This window comes from Hypanus sabinus, chromosome 10 (genome assembly GCF_030144855.1).
Source record: "Hypanus sabinus isolate sHypSab1 chromosome 10, sHypSab1.hap1, whole genome shotgun sequence".
NCBI classification, from domain to species: Eukaryota; Metazoa; Chordata; class Chondrichthyes; order Myliobatiformes; family Dasyatidae; genus Hypanus; species Hypanus sabinus.
The window spans coordinates 111,733,073-111,751,833 of NC_082715.1; the positions used below are offsets into that span (position 1 = coordinate 111,733,073).

At 42.2% G+C, this 18,761-nt stretch overlaps 1 protein-coding gene across 1 annotated transcript in view; it reads left to right on the plus strand.

The window, feature by feature from the left end:
- The window catches only part of LOC132401348 (dynein axonemal heavy chain 8-like), an 895,336-nt gene that overhangs the window by 870,826 nt on the left and 5,749 nt on the right, over positions 1-18,761 (plus strand). The window contains exons 89-92 of the mRNA XM_059983478.1: positions 3,357-3,517; positions 5,904-6,060; positions 13,110-13,262; positions 18,471-18,660. Of these exons, the coding sequence (XP_059839461.1) occupies positions 3,357-3,517; positions 5,904-6,060; positions 13,110-13,262; positions 18,471-18,660 (661 nt within the window). The remainder of the gene's footprint in view (positions 1-3,356; positions 3,518-5,903; positions 6,061-13,109; positions 13,263-18,470; positions 18,661-18,761) is intronic.

Below are 18,761 nucleotides of genomic sequence, written 5' to 3' on the forward strand. Positions count from 1 at the left end.
ATGCTGCAGCCGTTACTGACTTCATTAAAACCTGTGTGGATGAGTGTGTGCCTACAAAGAATTACTGTACATTCCCAAACCAAAAACCATGGATGAACCAGGGGGTACGTCGTCTGCTGAAGGCTAAATCTACGGCATTCAAATCTGGTGTCCCAGGCCTGTACCAGAAAACCAGGTATGATTTGTAGAGGGCTATTTCAATGGTGAAGAGACAATTTCGAATGAGGTTGGAGGCGACATCAGATACACGGCAACTCTGGCAGGCTTTGCAAGCCATTACTTCCTACAAAGCAAAACCCAATAGTATGAATGGCAGCAATGTTTCACTACCAGATGAACTCAACGCCTTCTATGCCTGCTTTGAAAGGGAGAACACAACTACAGCTGTGACGATCCCTGCTGCACCTGATGACCCTGTGATCTTTGTCTCAGAGGCTGATGTTAGACTGTCTTTAAAGAGAGTGAACCCGTGCAAGGCAGAAGGTCCCAATGCAGTTCCTTGGAAGGTTCTGAAGACCTGTGCCAACCAACTAGTGGGAGTATTCAAGGACATTTACAACTTCTTACTGTGACGGGCAGAAGTTCCCACTTGCTTCAAAAAGGCAACAATTATATCAGAGCTGCCTTAATGACTATCAGCCGGTAGCACTCACATTGACAGTGATGAAATGTTTTGAGAGGTTGGTCATGACTAGACTGAACTCCTGCCTCAGCAAGGACCTGGATCCATTGCAATTTGCCTATAGCCACAATAGGTTAACTTCAGGCACAATCTCAATGGCTCCCTACATGGCTTTAGACCACCTGGACAACACAAACACCTATGTCAGGATGCTGTTCATCAACTGTAACTCAGCATTTAATACTATCATTCCCACAATCTTGATTGAGAAGTTGCAGAAAGAGGGTCTCTGTACCTCCCTCTGCAATTGGAAGACCACAATCTGTGCGGATTGGTGGTAACATATCCTCTTCGCTGGCGATCAACACGGGAGGGGTGTGCTTAGCTCACTGTTCTACTCTCTATATACACATGACTGTGTGGCTGGGCATGGCTCAAATACCATCTATAAATTTGCTGACAATACAACCATTGTTGGTAGAATCTCAGATGGGTATGAGAGGGTGTACAGGAGTGAGATATGCCAACTAGCGGAATGGTTGCACAACAACAATCTGGCACTCAATGATGAAAGAGCTGGTTGTGGACTTCAGGAAGGGTTAGACAAAGGAACACATACCAATCCTCACAGAGGAATCAGAAGTAGAGAGAGTGAGCAGCTTCAAGTTCCTGGGTGTCAAGATCTCTGAGGATCCAACCTGGTCTGAACATATTGATGTAGTTATAAAGAAGGCAAGACAGCGGCTATATTTCATTTGGAGTTTGAAGAGATTTGGCATGTCAACAAATACACTCAAAAACTTCTATAGATGCACCATGGAGAGCATTCTGACAGGTTGCATCATTGTCTGGTATGGAGGGGCTACTGCACAGGACCGAAAGAAACTGCAGAGGATTGTAAATCTAGTCAGCTTCAACTTGGGTACTAGCTTACAAAGTACCCAGGACATCTTCTGGGAGCACTGTCTTAGAAAGGCAGCGTCCATTATTAAGGACCTCCAACACCCAGGGCATGCCCTTTTCTCACTGATAACATCAGGTAGGAGGTACAGAAGCCTGAAGGCACACACTCAGAAACAGCTTCTTCCCCCTGCCATCCGATTCCTAAATGGGCATTGAACCCTTGGACACTACCTCAGTTTTTTTAATATACAGTATTTCTATTTTTTGCACATTTTTAATTTATTCAATGTATGTATAGTGTAATTGATTTACTTATTTACTATTATTATTATTTTTCTTTTTTCTCTTCTGTATTATGTATTGCGTTGAACTGCTGCTCCTAAATTAACAAACTTCACATCACGTGCCGGTGATAATAAACCTGATTCTGATTCTTAGAAAACATTCATTAGGCTGCATTTGTAGTATTGTGCACAGCTCTGATAGTCACAGTCTAGGAATGATATGGTAGCAATAGAGGGAGTATACAAGAGATTCACCATATCATTGCTTGGAGTGGTTAGCTTTAGTTACAGGAAGAAATCGGCTGACTTGGGGTTATTTTCCCATCATAGAAGACTGCAGGGTGACTTGATAGAGGATTATAAGATGATGAGGTCCATAGAAAGAGTTGATAATCAGTTATGTAACCAGAATAAGTAGCCTAAAATTAGAATGCATACGAGGGGTGATTGATAAGTTCTTGGCCTAAGGTAGAAGGAGTGAATTTTAGAAAACCTAGCACGTTTATTTTTCAACATAGTCCCCTCCTACATTTACACAATTAGTCCAGTGGTCGTGAAAAATACAGATCCCTTCTTTGTAGAAGTGGTCCACAGCAGGGGTGATTGATAAGTTTGTGGCCTGAAGTAGAAGGAGATGAGTTAAACAACTCTTGTTAAATGCACATGCATTTCAACTCTTCGAGTGATTGTGCAGTAAGTTTGAAGTTAATAACTCATCGGGGTGATTGATAAGTTTGTGGCCTAAGGTAGAAGGAGATGAATTATTAACTTCAAACTTTCTGCATAATCACCCAAAGAGTTGACCTGTACGTTCATGTAACGAGAGCTGTATAACTCATCTCCTACCTCAGGCCACGAACTTATCACTCACCCCTGCTGTGGACACTTTCTGGAGGTCCAAGATCCGTATGCTCCATGACCGCTGGACTAAGTGTGTAAATGTAGGAGGAGACTATGTTGAAAAATAAATGTGCTAGGTTTTCTAAAATTGACTCCTTCTACTTTAGGCCACAAACTTATCAATCACCCCTCGTAAGTTTAACATGGGACGGGAGACATTAAGAAGTCTTAATTTTACACTATGGTGGTTTTACAGTACAAGCTGGTGGTAAAGGCCAATAAATTATAATGCTTAAAAAGCATTTGGATGAGGATACGTAACAAGTAATGTAGGCAAATGAGAGTAGTGTATATAGGGCAGTCAGCATGGATGATTTGGGTCAAAAAGCTCTTTTCTGTGCTGTCTGTGACCTTATCTAGACAGGAATGTCTGCTCTTGAAGGCTACAGCCCAGACTGGTGCAGGGAAGGAAGGAGAAGGAAGGGCAGATCTCATTAGCTTTAAGATTTAGGTGAAACCTAATTGCTGGACACAGAGTGGTTAAGAATGATAGGGGAGAAAATATATTATGGAATTCTAAGGGCAGTTGATAAAAGATTTGGTTGTGGGGGCCTAAAATGATGAAGAAGAAACTTTATTTGGAACAATAAGTTATATTTTGTGGCAAAATACATTTGAGGTAGCTGCTTTGTTTACTCCATCTGCAGGTGTGGTTCAATGAGAAGATGTTTGACTCCAAATTCTGTTTTTATACTGGTTATATTATTCCAATATGTCCAAACATTGAGAGTTATCAAGAGTACATTCAAACTCTGCCTGTTACTGACACTCCTCAGGTGTTTGGCCTTCACCCAAATGCTGATATCACGTGAGTAGAGTACTTGTTAATGCTTATCTATTATTTTAAATATAGGAAAGTTTAGTTGTTATTATGTTCCATATACTTATTGGTGCCTATAACCATCACAAGAGAATAGATTGCCTTAAATACTAAACTTGTAATCCACATTTAACAATGAGGTGAGGCTGATCTCCTCTCTCCCTCTCCCTTCTGCTTGTAGGTGACATACTACCTGATATTAGCCTGAAGGTCTGAGCCTATCCAGTCCTACAGAGCGAACTACAATTTGTCTCCTGAGTTGTTGCTTCTGAGAGGTTTATTACCCTCAAAGGAATAGCCAGATCTTGTCACTTCTTGGCAAGGGGAATGGCTGTTTTAGACCTTCTCATTTTCTGTTGTCTGAAATGTTTCAGATAAAGGACAGGTAGTTCCATAAGGCTGTGCTCTCTCTGCCCTTCTTGTCACACATACTGGCAGAAAATGGTTTGCAGATCCTTAATATGTCTAGCTTTGAGGATGCTGCTGAACTGAAGTCTAAGACTGCTCATCATAGAGCTTTAGGAAGAAGTGTCTCATCCTGTTTCAAAGAATGGACTCTGAATCAGAAATGTGCATGGGAAATCATGTCTCACAAATTTAATTTAGATTTTTGAAGAGATGACCAAGCAGATTAATGAAGTTAGGGTGGTAAACATCTATGTAAACTTCAGCAAGGATTTTCACAAGGTCCCACATGATAGGCTAGTACAAAAGATGAGATCCAGGGTGAGCTAGCCAACTGGGTACAAATTTGCTTGGTGGAAGGAGTGAAAGAGTGGTAGTAGAGTGTTGTTTTTCAGATTGGAGACCTGTGACCAGTGGTGTGCCACAGAGATCAATGCTAGATCCTCTTGTTATATTTGTGAATGATTTGGATAAGAATGTATAAGTAGTAAGTTTGCAGAAAACACCAAAATTGGTGATATAATGGACAGTGAGGAAGGTTGCCTAAGGTTACAACAGGATCTCCCTGAATTTGCAGGAACTAGTGTCCTTATAAATCACGTAACAAGGGTTAAGGTAGGACTTAAAAACTAATCAGGAGAGTGGAAAGCTCCAAGGATAGCAGATTTAATAAATGAGGAGGAAACGCAGTGGTATAAATTGTGTCATAGTGTGATAGTTCAAAGATCAAAGTAAATTTATTATCGAAGTACATAGATGTCATCGTATACAACTCTGAGACTAATTTTCTTGTAGCCATACACAGTAAATCCAAGAAACATACTGTAATAGAATCAATGAAAGACCACACTGAACAGGATGGACAAACAGCCAATGTGCAAAAGACAATAAATTGTGCTGATACAAAAGATAGATAGGGAGGGAGGGAGGGAAGAAAGGAAGGAGTGAGTCAAGAAAATGAGATGAAGAGTCCTTGAAAGTAAGTGTATAAGGTTTGGGAACAATTCAGTGATGGGGTGAGCGAAATTATTCCCACTGGTTCAAGAGCCTGATGGTTTAGGGATAACAACTGTTCCTGAACCTGGTGGTGTGGGTCTTCAGGCTCCTGTGCCCTCTTGAATTATGGAGTAGATGTAAAGGACCAAATGACCTATTCCTTATTCTGTTATTATTTGATTTGTGAAAAATTGCAACATGCTGCTCTGTAGAAGGACTTGGGATTGCTTGTGCATGAAACCCAAAAGGTGCACAGGTTATCAAAAAGGCAAATGGAATGTTGGCTTTCATTGCTAGAGGGATTGAATTTAAGAGCAGGAAGGATATGCTGAAACTGGACAAGGTACTAATGAGGCCACACCTAGAATACTGTATGCAGTTCTGATCTCTTTACTTGCAGAAAAGGTTTGGAGGTGTTGCAGAAGATACTTACCAGGCTGATTCCGAAGGTGAATGAAAAACTATACTTGCTGGAATTCAGACAAAATTCTGAAGATCTTATAGAAACATATACAATTATAAAAAGGACATAAGATAGAGGCAGTTGTTTCCACTGGTAAGGCTAGAACTAAGGGAAATAGCCTCAAGATTTGGGGGAATAGATTTAGGATGGAGATGAGAAGAAACTGATTTTGCCAGAGAACAGTAAACCTGTGGATTCCTCTGCCCAGGGAAGCAATAAAGGTTCCTTCATTAAATATATTTAAGATACAGTTCAGTAGATTTTTGCATAGCAGGTAAATTGAGGGTTATGAGGAAAAGAAAGGTCGGTGGAGATGAGTCCACAGCATGATCCTATTGAAAGGCATAACAGACTCAAGGGTCAGATGGCCTACTCCTGCTTCCATTTCTTATGTCCTTATTTCTTATTTTATTCTGATGTCCCCTTGAGCCAGCTACTAAGCACTGACCTGTTAATGACTACTACAAATTTGGGTTCTTGAGCCTAAAATGATCTTCTCCATTTGTTCAGGTATCAGAGTAACAGTGCAGCTGAAATTCTCAACACCATCACCAATATTCAGCCAAAGGAAGGTGGTGGTGGAGGAGGAGAGACTCGAGAGGCCATAGTCTTTAAACTTGCTGAGAGTATGCTGAAAAAACTGCCTCCAGATTACGTAGCACATGAGGTATATTACTGTTATGGATCCAAGGGCATCAAAGGAATTACTGAGTTCTGTCTTTATTGACCACCTTTGGAAAGAGTCATAGATAAGTACAGCACAGAAACCGGCTCTTTAGCCCACCTAGTCCATGCTGAAACCATTTAAACTGCCTACTCCCATTGACCTGCCCTGGGACTATAGCCCTCCATATCTCTACTACCCATGTACCTATCCAAACTTCTCTTAAACTTTGAAATCAAGCTCGTAAGGACCACTTGTGCTGACAGCTCATTCTACACTCTCACAACCCTCTGAGTGAAGAAGTTTTGCCTCATGCTCCCCTTAAACCTCACCTTTCACCCTTAAGCCATGGAAAAAGCCTGCAGGCATTTACCCTATCTATACCCCTCAGAATTTTGTATACCTCTATCAATTTCCTTTCAACCGACATTCTAAGGAATACTGTCCTAACCTATTTAATCTTTCCTTATAACTGACAGGAACTTTAAAAACTCTGTACTCTCAAAAGTTCACTTCTAAAGGTTTCCCACTTCCCAAGCACGCCTTTGCCTGAAAACAACCTGTCCTAATCCATACTTGTCCGATCCTTTCTGATGCCATCAATATTGACTTTTCTGCTATTGAAAATTAAAATCACAACTTTATGTTTCTTACAACAATGTGCAATGTCTACAACGTTGCTCCTCTAGATACTGCTGACTACTGGATGATCCATAGTCAGCCCTTTCTTATTCCCCGGTTACACCCATTAAGCCTCAGTAGAAGAGCTCTCTAGTCTGTCCTGGCTGAGCATTGCCTTGACATTTTCCCATACTAGTATGCCACCCCTCCCCTTTTAATCCCTCCTAGAGCCATAGAACACTACAGCACAGTACAGGCCCTTCAGCCCTCCATGTTGTGCCGACCCATGTAATCCTTTAAAAAAAGTGCTAAACCCACACTACCCCATAACCCTCCAGTTTTCTTTCATCCATGTGCCTGTCCAAGAGGCTCTTAAATACCCCTAATGTTTTAGCCTCCACCACCATTACTGGCAAGTCATTCCAGGCACTCACAACCCTCTGTGTAAAAAACTTACCCCTGAAGTCTCCCCTAAACTTCTCTCCCTTAATTTTGTACATATGCCCTCTGGTGTTTGCTATTGGTGCCCTGGGAAACAGGTACAGACTATCCACCCTATCTATGCCTCTCATAATCTTGTAGACCTCTATCAAGTCCCCTCTCATTCTTCTACACTCCAAAGAGAAAAGTCCCAGCTCTGCTAACCTTGCTTCATATGACTTGTTCTCCAAACCAGGCAACATCCTGGTAAATCTCCTTTACACCCTCTCCATAGCTTCCACATCCTTCCTATAATGAGGTGACCAGAATTGAACACAATACTCTTAAGTGCGGTCTCACCAGAGATTTGTAGAGTTGCAACATGACCTCTCTACTCTTGAATTCAATCCCCCTGTTAATGAAGCCTAGCATCCCATAGGCCTTCTTAACCACCCTATCAACGTGTTCCTGCTCTATCACATCTGAAACAAAGGAACCCTGGAACAGTGAGCTGCAAGTCCAAGTCCTTCTTCAACCAAGTCTCACTAATGGCTGTAATATCGTGGTTCCACATGCTAATCTATGCACCCTAAGCTCATCCGTCTTTCCTACAGTGTTCCTTGCCTTGGAATGTACACAACTCAGAACATTAGCTCCATCATACTCAACCTTTCGATTATTGACTTTGTATGTAGGCTTAACAAAACCTTTCCCCACAACCACTCCACTACTTGTCTGGGTGCACTGATTCCCATCTCTCTGCAACTCCAGCTTAATCCCCCCCAGCTTAATATACAAGGATATTAGTACCCCTGTAGTTCAGGTGCAAACCATTCTACCTCTACAGGCCCCAGCTTCCCTGGAAGAGAGCCCAATGATCGGTGCATTGGGTCCAATGCTGAATTTAAACGAGGGACTATGTGGTTCACCCATTCAAAGCCAATGGTGGTATGGCCTGGGGAAGTAGCAAGAGTGATGGAGACCCCCAAATTTCCAATAGCTTTAACTGTACTCAAAAATCAAATTAACAATTCATCCGGGGTATGAATATCCACCCCACTCAACACACACGTATTAGATACCAGTAAACCCATGGAGGTGCACCACTGCTCCACACCAGCAGCATCCATACCAGCACAAATTTAAACACACAACCGACTGGTTCAATGCTCAGGGCAATTGCGCAGCATCCCATGGAATCAATCCCGGATGAGCCCCCACAATTGCAACCCTTGGGCTCAGCCAGCACACGTTCATCTAAGGGAAAACAACTCCTGGCTCTGCCAAACTGAGAAATCTCATTTGCATGGATGCTGCGTGATGTGTTGCCCGGTTGCAAATCCGCAATGCAAAATATCAGACAATACACCATATGCAATTAAATGATTGAACTTTATAAATCTTCATCTAGATAGAGGGTTAGTAAAGAAAATAAAAAGTAAAAGGGCTCATCTTAAGGAAGAAGTCTATTGCACATCATTGCGGTCACTGTTTGTTCATTTGTTCCTGTCGACCTCCAAGCATAGCTGGCCCTCAGACCCTCACTCCTCAGTCCACTCCATCTGGTGGTCTTCTGACTCTCTCCATTCATGTCCTCTCTCTCTATCGCACCCCAATGAAAGACTGAAAATCTCTCTTCCAGACTTACAAGAAAGAATAACATTTCTCCCATTGGCTAACATACATTCCAAAGCCCCCTTATCTCTAGTCATAACACAAACATTGCTGCTACAGGGAAACCATTACATCAGCCTTAGCAGTGAAACCTTACAGCATGTTACAATAGTAATATTAAATAAACAAGTAAATAAATTAAATAGATTGAATAGATTTTTTAAAACGTGCAAAAACAAAAAATACTGTATGTTAAAAAAAGTGGGGTAGTGTCCAAAGATTCAATGTCCATTTAGAAATCGGATGGTGGAGAAGAAGCTGTTCCTGAATCACTGAGTGTGTGCCTTCAGGCTTCAGTGCCTCCTACCTGATGGCAACAGTGAGAAAAGGGCATGCCCTCGGTGCTGGAGGTCCTTAATAATGGATGCTGTCTTTCTGAGACACCGCTCCCTAAAGATAGAAACATAGAAAACCTACAGCACAATACAGGCCCTTCGGCCCACAAAGTTGTGCCGAACATGTTCCTACATTAGAAATTACCAGGCTTACCTACAGCCCTCTATTTTACTAAGCTCCATGTACCTATCTAAAAGCCTCTTAAAAGACCCTATCATATCTGCCTCCACCACTGTTGCCGGCAGCCCATTCCACACACTCACCACACTCTGAATAAAAAACTTACCCCTGACATCTCCTCTGTACCTACTCTCCAGCACCTTAAACCTGTGTCCTCTTGTGGCAACCATTTCAGCCCTGGGGAAAAGCCTCTGACTATCCACACGATCCTTGCCTCTCATCGTCTTGTACACCTCTATCAGGTCACCTCTCATCCTCCATTGCTCCAAGGAGAAAAGGTTGAGTTCACTCAACTTATTCTCATAAGGCATACTCCCCAATCCAGGCAAAATCCTTGTAAATCTCTTCTGCACCCTTTCTATGTTTTCCACATCCTTCCTGTAGTGAGGCGACCAGAACTGAGCACAGTACTCGAAGTGGGTTCTGACCAGGGTCCTATATAGCTGTAACATTACCTCTTGGCTCCTAAATTCAATTCTATGATTGATGAAGGCCAATACACCGTATGCCTTCTTAACCACAGAGTCAACCTGCGCAGCTGTTTTAAGCATCCTCTGGATTCGGACCCCAAGATCCCTCTGATCCACACTGCCAAGAGTCTAACCATTAATACTATATTCTGCCATCATATTTGACCTACCAAAATGAACCACTTCACACTTAACTGGGTTGAACTCCATCTGCCACTTCTCAGCCCAATAGGTGGTCCTATTGTCTATTGTCTATTGATGCTTTACAAAAGCAACTGCACATCCTCTTTCTTAGTATCTACATGCTCAAGCTTTTCAGTCTGCTGCAGGTCATCACTACGATCACTAAGATCCTTTTCCATAGTGAATACTGAAGTAAAGTATTCATTAAGTACCTCTGCTATTTCCTCTGGTTCCATACACACTTTCCCACTGTCACATTTGATAGCTCCTATTCTTTCATGTCTCATCCTCTTGCTCTTCAGATACTTGTAGAATGCCTTGGGGTTTTCCTTAATCCTGCCCAGCAAGGCCTTCTCATGGCCCCTTCTGGCTCTCCTAATTTCCTTCTTATGCTGCTTCCTAGCAGCCTTATAATCTTCTACATCTCTAACATTACCTAGCTCTCTGAACTTTCTGTAAACTTTTCTTTTCTTCTCAACTAGATTTATTACACCCTTTGTACACCATTCCTGTACCCTACCATAACTTCCCTATCTCATTGGAAAATACCTATACACAGCTCTACACAAATATCCCCTGAATATTTGCTACGTTTCTTCCTTACTTTTCCCTGAGAACATCCGTTTCCAATTTAAGCCTCCAATTCCCTGCCTGATAGCCTCATAATTTCCCCTTACCCCAGTTAAATGTTTTTCTAACTTGTCTGTTCCTATCTCTCTCCAATGCTATTGTAAAGGAAATAGAATTATGATTACTATCTCAAAAACGCTCTCCTACTGAGAGATCTGACACCTGACCAGGTTCATTTCCCAATATTAAATCAAGTACAGGCTCTCCTCTTGTAGGCTTATCTACATATTGTGTCAAGAAACCTTCCTGAACACTCCTAATAAACTCCACCCCATCTACACCCCTCGATCTAGGGAGATGCCAATCGATATTTGGGAAATTAAGCTCTCTCATCACGACAACTCTGTTATTATTACACCTTTCCAGGATCTGTTTCCCTATCTGCTCTTCAATATCCCTGTTACTACTAGGCGGCCTATAAAAACATCCAGTAAAGTTATTGACCCCTTCCTGTTCCTAACCTCCACCCACAGAGACTCCGTAAACAATCCCTCCATGGCGTCCACTTTTTCTGCAGCTGTGACACTATCTCTGATCAACAGTGCCATGCCCCCACCTCCCTCCCTGTCCTTTCTGAAACATCTAAAACCCAGCACTTGGTAACCATTCCTCTCCCTGAGCCATCCAAGTCTCTGTAATGGCCACCACATCATAACTTCAAGTACTGATACATGCTGTAAGCTCATCTGCTTTGTTCACAATACTCCTTGCGTTAAAATAGACACATCTCAAGCCTTCGGTCTGAGCATGTCCCTTCTCTATCACCTGCCTATCCTCCCCCTCTCACTGTCTACAAGCTTTCTCCATTTGTGAGCCAACCTCCTCTTCCCCAGTCTCTTCAGTTCAGTTCCCACCCCCCCCCCAACAATTCTAGTTTAAACTCTCTCCAGTAGTCTTAGCAAACCTCCCCGCCAGGATATTGGTTCCCCTAGGATCCAAGTGTAACCTGTCTTTTCTGTACAGGTCTTACTGTCACGTGGCACAGGCAGTAATCCCGAGAATACTACCTTTGCAATCCTGTTTCTCAACTTCCTTCCTAATTTCCTGTAGTCTTTTTTCAGGACCTCTTCCCTTTTCCTACCTATGTCATTGGTACCAATATGTACCACGACCTCTGGCTGTTCTCCCTCCCACCGCAAGGTATCTTGGACGTGATCAGAAAGATCCCAGACCCTGGCACCTGGGAGGCAAACTATCATCTGAGTTTCTTTTCTGCTTCCTCAGAATTGCCTGTCTGACCCCCTAACTATAGAGTCCCCTATCACTACTGCCTTCCTCTTCCCTTCCCTACCCTTCTGAGCCACAGGGTCAGACTCTGTGCCAGAAGCACGGCCACTGCCACTTCCCCCAGGTCGGCTGTCCCCACCAACAGTACTCAAACAGGAGTACTTATTGTCAAGGGGTACAACCACAGGGGTACTCTCTGGTAACTACTCTTCCCCTTCCCTCTCCTGACTGTGACCCACTTGTCTGTCCCCTGTGGCCCCGGTGTAACTCCTCTCTATCACTTCCTCGCTCTCCCTGACTAGGCGAAGGTCATCAAGCTGCATCTCCAGTTCCATAACTTGGTCCCTCAGGAGCTGCAGCTCCACACACCGGGTGCAGCTATGCCCATCTGGGAGGGTGGGAGACTCCAGGACCCCCCACATCTGACACTAGGCACAGAAAACTGGCCTCACACACATGCTTCCTACCACATCTTGTCCTGTTACTGCCTAAGCCCTAGCATTCTGCTGCCTCTCACTCCACTGCCCATTGGATATGGCTGCCTTCTTTTTAAACCTTTCATGCTCTATTGGCTGATGTCATGCGCCTGCGCAGTCTCACCTCTCCTTTACCCGAGTAGTTAAAAAAAAACTCCCTTCACTCCGAAAAAATCAGCAGTTCACTCGCAGCCTTCTTGCTCCAAGTTAAAAGCCATTGAAGATTCCTAGGTACTTGTTCTGGGCACTTTGTAGGCTAGTACCCAAGATGGACCTGACTAGATTTACAACCTTCTGCAGCTTCTTTCGGTCCTGTGCAGTAGCCCTGCCATACCAGACAGTGATGCAGCCTGTCAGAATGCTCTCCAAGGTACAACTATAGAAGTTTACATGCCAAATCTCTTCAAACTCCTAATAAAGTATAGCCGCTGTCTTGCCTTCTTTATAACTGGCATGATAATGCTCCCAATTCTGATGTTCCTGATGAAGGATCTCAGCTCAAAACATCAACTGTTTATTCCCCTCCATAGATGTTTCCTGACTTGCTGTCTCCAGCACTTTAAGTGTGTTGCTTAAGATCTCCAACATCTGCAAGAATCTCTTATGTTTGGAATATACACTAAGCATGATATGATGTATGATAGTTACTCATGTGTGGTTGAAACTGAATACAAATCCTTTAAATCAACTGGACTTTCTATTACAACTTTAATGTGGTTAATGTATTTGCTGCTGTAAAAAAATTTACTAAACAAAATGTATACATCACTTTATAGATAGACAAGATTGAAGGTGATAATAGAATCCTGAGAAAATGAACTGTCTATTTTGATAGGTGAAAGCTCATCTCATAAAAATGGGTATTTTGAATTCTATGAATATTTTCCTTCGACAAGAAATTGACCGAATGCAGAAGGTTATTACAATGCTTCGGCTCTGCCTGGGTGACTTACAGCTGGCTATAGAGGGAACCATTATCATGAGTGAGGTCAGTATTATAATGTAATAAACAGAAGCAAGCGTAGAACATTCAACCGCTCATGAAATCAATAAAAAGCTGCATATAGTATGTTTAAAATACTCAGCAGGTTTATGCAGCTTTCATGGAAAAAGAAACAGATAACCTTTCGGGATGAAGATCTTTCATCAAAACAAAGATACAGAAAATCGGTTTTAACTTCACAAAATGTGGTGAACTACATATACCTGTCTGGACACGCCACCCCCCCGCCCCCCCCCCCCCCGCTGACTGCTCCTGTGGCTCCTCCCACAGACCCCGGTATAAAGGCAATTGGAGGCTCTGCTCCTTCCTCAGTCTCCAGGATGTTGTGTGTGGTCGCTTGCTACTTGTGCTTTCTTCCAGCCAATAAAAGCCTACCTTAACTCACGTCTCAGAGTTATTGATGGTGCATCAGTTTTATTGGCTGGAAAATCTGCAGATATTGCAGATCTAAAGCAACACGCACAAATTGCAGGACCTGAAGAAGGGTCTCAGCCCGAAACATCAACTGTTTACTCTTTTCCATAGATGCTACCTGGCCGGTTGAGTTCCTCCAGCATTTTGTGTGTGTTACTTCATTTTTAGCTTGCAGTGATTTTTAAAAATTATGAATGCCAATTATTCAAAGTTCAATGTAACTGAGGTGCAAGTCCTGAGGCACCTGTACCTTCTACCTGATGGCAGCAAAAGAAAAGAGTATGGCTTGGCTGGTGAGGATCTCTGATGATGGATACTGCTTTTCTATGGCAATGTTTCATGTTGACGTGCTCAATGTTAGGAGGGTTTTGCTCGTGATGTACTGGGCTGAATCCACTATCTTTTACAGTGGATACACTACCTTATCTGGCAATTACCATGATTTCTCCATTCTCCAATGGTTAATTGTGCCAGTGGTCATAACAGTGGCACATCTAGTAGACTGTACCTCACAACAACAGCATCCTGGGTTCATTCCTGACCTTGAGTGCTAGCTGTGTGGAGTTCTCTCTGTGACCACTAGGGTTTCCTTCAGGGTCTCCAGTTTACTCCAACATCCCAAAGACACATTGGTTGGGAGATTAATTGGCTACTGTAAATTGCCCTTAGTGTGTAAGTGAGTGGTAGATTCTGGGGAGTTGATGGGATTATGGAAAGGATAAAATGTGATTAGTGTAAATAGATGCTTGATGGTTTGCAGAAACTCTGCACAGAAGAGCCAGTTTCCAAGTTGTATGACTCTATATGAAACTCCATAACCATCTGCATTTCCTCATTGTATAAAGTCAAGTTAGCAGCAGATTGTATAGCTCATGATGCTAGTTCAAAAGCCATAAAAAAGTGAAGGGAATTGTTTTGTAACGGTTATGTTCCAGAACCCTGCAAGTTCAAATTTGACTGCTACATCTAGGGAATTTAAATTAATACAAAAGATAATAGAAGACAAACAACAATAGACCCAGCAATGATCCCTGCAGACTGCACTAATCTCAGGCCTCCAGTCAGAGAGGCAATCATTTAATATCACTCTCTAGCTTCTCCCACAAAGCCAATGTCAAATCCAATTAACAACCTCATCTTGAATGCTGGGTGACTGAACCTCCTTGATCGACCTTCCATGCAGGACCTTGTCAAATCCCTTGCTGAAGTTCACGTAGGCAACATTCACTGTCTAGCCTTCATCAACTTTCCTGGTAATTCCTTGAAAAGTTCTATAAGATTGGTTAGACACAATCTACCATGCACAAACCTTTGCTGACTGTCTTTAATCAGTCCAGGTCTATCCAAATACTCAAATATCCAGTCCCTTAGAATACCTCCCAATAATTTTCCCACCACTGATATCAGGCTCACTTTCCTATAATTTCCTGGTTTATTTTTAGAGCAGAACAACATTGGCTATTCGCCAATCCTCTGGTACTTCACTGTAAATTAGGATGATTTAAATATCTCTGGTAGAACCCTGACAATTTCTGCACTTGCCTCCCACAGGGTCCAAGGGAACACATTGTCAGGCCCTGGGGATTTATCCAGCTTAAGTTGCCTTAGAACAACAAACATCTCCTCCTCTAATCTGTACAGGTCCATGAAGTTGATGCCGCTTTGCCTTTCTCCTGTAGACTCTGTGTCTGTCTCCTAAGTGAATACAGATGCAAAAAATTCTTTTAAGATCTCCCCAAAACTCTTTTGGCCCCCACCTAGGATTACCATTCCGCTCTTCCAGAGGATCAATTTTGTCCCTTACAATCATTTTGCTCTTAACCTATGTGTAGACGACCTCAGGATTCTCCTTCACCTTGTCTGCTAGGGCAACTTCATGCCTTCTTTTAGCCATCCTGGTTTCTTTCTTAAGTGTTCTCTTGCATTTCTTATACTCCATAAGCACTTCATTTGTTCCTCCTTGCCTATACCTACTATGCACCTCCTTTTTTCTTCTTAACCTCAATATCCCTTGTAAACCAAGGTTCCCTACACCTGTCCTCTTTACCTTTTATTCTGGCAGGCACATACAAACTTTGTACTCCCAAAATTTCACTTTTGAAGGCCACCCACTTACCAAATACACCTTTGCCAGATGCTTTCTGATACCATCAAAATAGGCCTTTCTCCAATGTAGAAATAATGTACAAACTTAATAGGCATTTTGCACCAGTCTCCACTGTGGAAGACACTAGCAGTATGCCAGAAATTGTAGTATTGGGGACAGAAGTGATTGTAGCTGTTAGTACTAAGTAAAAGGAGCTTGGGAAGCTGAAAGGTCGTCATTTTCACTTATCTGGCATTCCTCAGGTCCCAAAAGTGCCGGATCATAAAAGGTTGACTTGTACAAGTAAGATACTAGCATTGATATAAGAATGGCTGATTGTCAGGAGGCAAAGAGTGGGAATAACAGGAACCTTTTCTGGTTGTCTGCCAATGATTAGTGGTGTTTCAGAAGGGTCAGTATTGGGCCCACTTCTTTACACATTTTCATCGGTGATTTGGATGAAGGGATTAATGGCTTTGTGGCTAAGTTTGCAGCTGATATGACGATATGTGGAGGGGCAAGTACTTTTGAAGAAGTAGGAAATTTGCAGAAGGACTTAAACAGATTAGCAGAATGAACAAAGAAATGACAAATGGAATATAGTGTAGGGAGGTGCATGGTCATGTACTTTGGTAGAAGGAATAATTGCATAGATTATTTTCAAAATATGAAGAGATTTCAGAAATCAGTGGTGCAAAGGGACTCATGAGTCCTCACACAGGATTGCCTAAAGGTTAACTTGGAGGTTGAGTTGATGGAAGGAGGTTACATTCAATGTTAGCATTAATTTTGAGAATATAGAGCAAGGATGTAATGCTGATGGTTTATATGGTCAGTCTGCACTTGGAGTATTATGAGCAGTTTACACCTTATCTAAGAAAGGATGTAGCCTTATAGAAGAGGTGCACAAGGAAGATCCTGGGAATGAAATGGTTAATGTATGATGAGCATTTGATGGCTCTGGACCTACACTTGTTGGAGGGGGGAATCTCTTTGAAACCTATCGAATATTGAAAGGCCTAGATAGAGTGGATGTGGAGGGTACGTTTCCTACATTGGCACAGCCTCAGAATAGAAGCGCATCCCTTTAGAACAAAGATGAAGAATTTATTTAGTCAGAGGGTGGTGAATCTATGGAATTAATTGCCATGTTCCTGTAAGTCATTGGGTATATTAAAGCGGAGTTTGATAGAGTCTTGATTAATCAGGGCATCAAAAGTTACAGGGAGAAGGCAGGAGAATGGGATTGAGCAGGGTAATAAATTAGCCATGATGGAATGGCATAGCAGACTCAATGGGTCAAATGACCTAATTCTGCTCCTATGTCTTATGGGACCTCCCCTGTGACCACAGGAGATGCAAAGATCTTGATCAAGGCTCCAGTAATCTCATCTTTTGCCTCTCTCAAGAAATCTTGATTCTCCAGTCATGGGGAAAGACTGAGTCCATTTGCCCAATCTGTGCCCCTGATGAGTTTATGCACCTCTGTGATATCACCTCTTATTTATTTATTTGGTAAATTTAGAGATGGAGATACAGTATGGAACAGACCCTTTCAGCCCTCTGAGTCACTCTGCCCAGCAACCCACTGATTTAACCCTAGTCTAATTAAAGGACAATTTACAATGACCAATTTACCTACTAACCAGTATGTCTTTGGAGTAAGTGTGTGAAGAAACCGAACATCCAGAGTAAACACACATGCATGCAACTTCCTTAACAAGGACACCGGAATTGAACTCCGATGCCCTGAGCTGTAATAGTATCATGCTAACTGCTACACTACCATGGCATCCTACATTCCAAAGAATAAAGTCCTATCCTGCTCAATCTCTTCAACTATCTCCTCCAGATTCTGGTAACATTCTTATCAATCTTTTCTGCACTTTCCAGCTTAATGACATCTTTCCTAGAGCAGGCTATCCAGAGCCAAACACAATGTTCTATATGTGGCCTCATCCACATCTTGTAAAATGTCTTGTTTTTCTAGGGATCAGCTGCCTTCCTGTACCATCTGTGGCCCTCACCCATCTGCATATGATGCCATTTTAATAGAGCAATGTCAGCAAGCTATACTTGGCTTGCTGAATGGAGGGAGAACCTCCAGCTGAGGCTAAGAGGGGAAATCTATGGGAGGTATTTGTGCTTATATGCCCATCTGTTGCAGTTTTGTACTGGTAAAGTTAACAGGAAACTTCCAGGCCTAATTATTTATTTTGTAAAGATTTTGTAAATCATTTGAATAAAAATTTTTACTAGACTCCAAAAAATATGGGGATGTTTTCATTGTGGTGATGTTAGGAACTCTAGCAAATCTCAGTGCTGTTCAAAGGATTTAGAAACAAAAGCCATGTCTTATATCTGGCCAGTGACTTCCTGGAAGTTAAGGCTGTTGCAGTTTAGGTTGTTGAATTTTAGGAAATCTGTCAAAAACCTAAATGATTAAAAATAAGATAGAACCTTAAGAAAGTGTACGACTTGCAACAGCTGAAGGAGAACACTATCTCATTCCTGAAACACCTGCTTCCTTCTCAACAGCAGGTGAATTTGCTTTGCAGTTGGAATCGTAATATTTCTCTTTCTCTTTCTTGTTTTAAAGTTTGTGAAAAGCTGCATAGCGATTAAGTATTACATAAATGTGCAACTGGGAGAATCCTTGATTTTCTTGAAACTCAATGCCTTTGTAATTGCAGAACTTAATTGATGCCTTGGACAATATGTACGATGCTCGTGTCCCTCAGGGGTGGAAGAGGATTTCCTGGGCTTCCTCTACCTTAGGATTTTGGTTCACAGAACTCCTTGAGAGAAACACACAATTTTCTTCCTGGATTTTTGAGGGCAGACCTAATGTCTTTTGGATGACAGGTTTTTTCAATCCCCAGGGTAGGTACTAACAATTCAAGGAACAGTACATCATGATCTAAAATGTAAAGCAGTGCTGCAAATGTATTTTTTGCATAATCTGATGCCTCATCTTTTTTTCC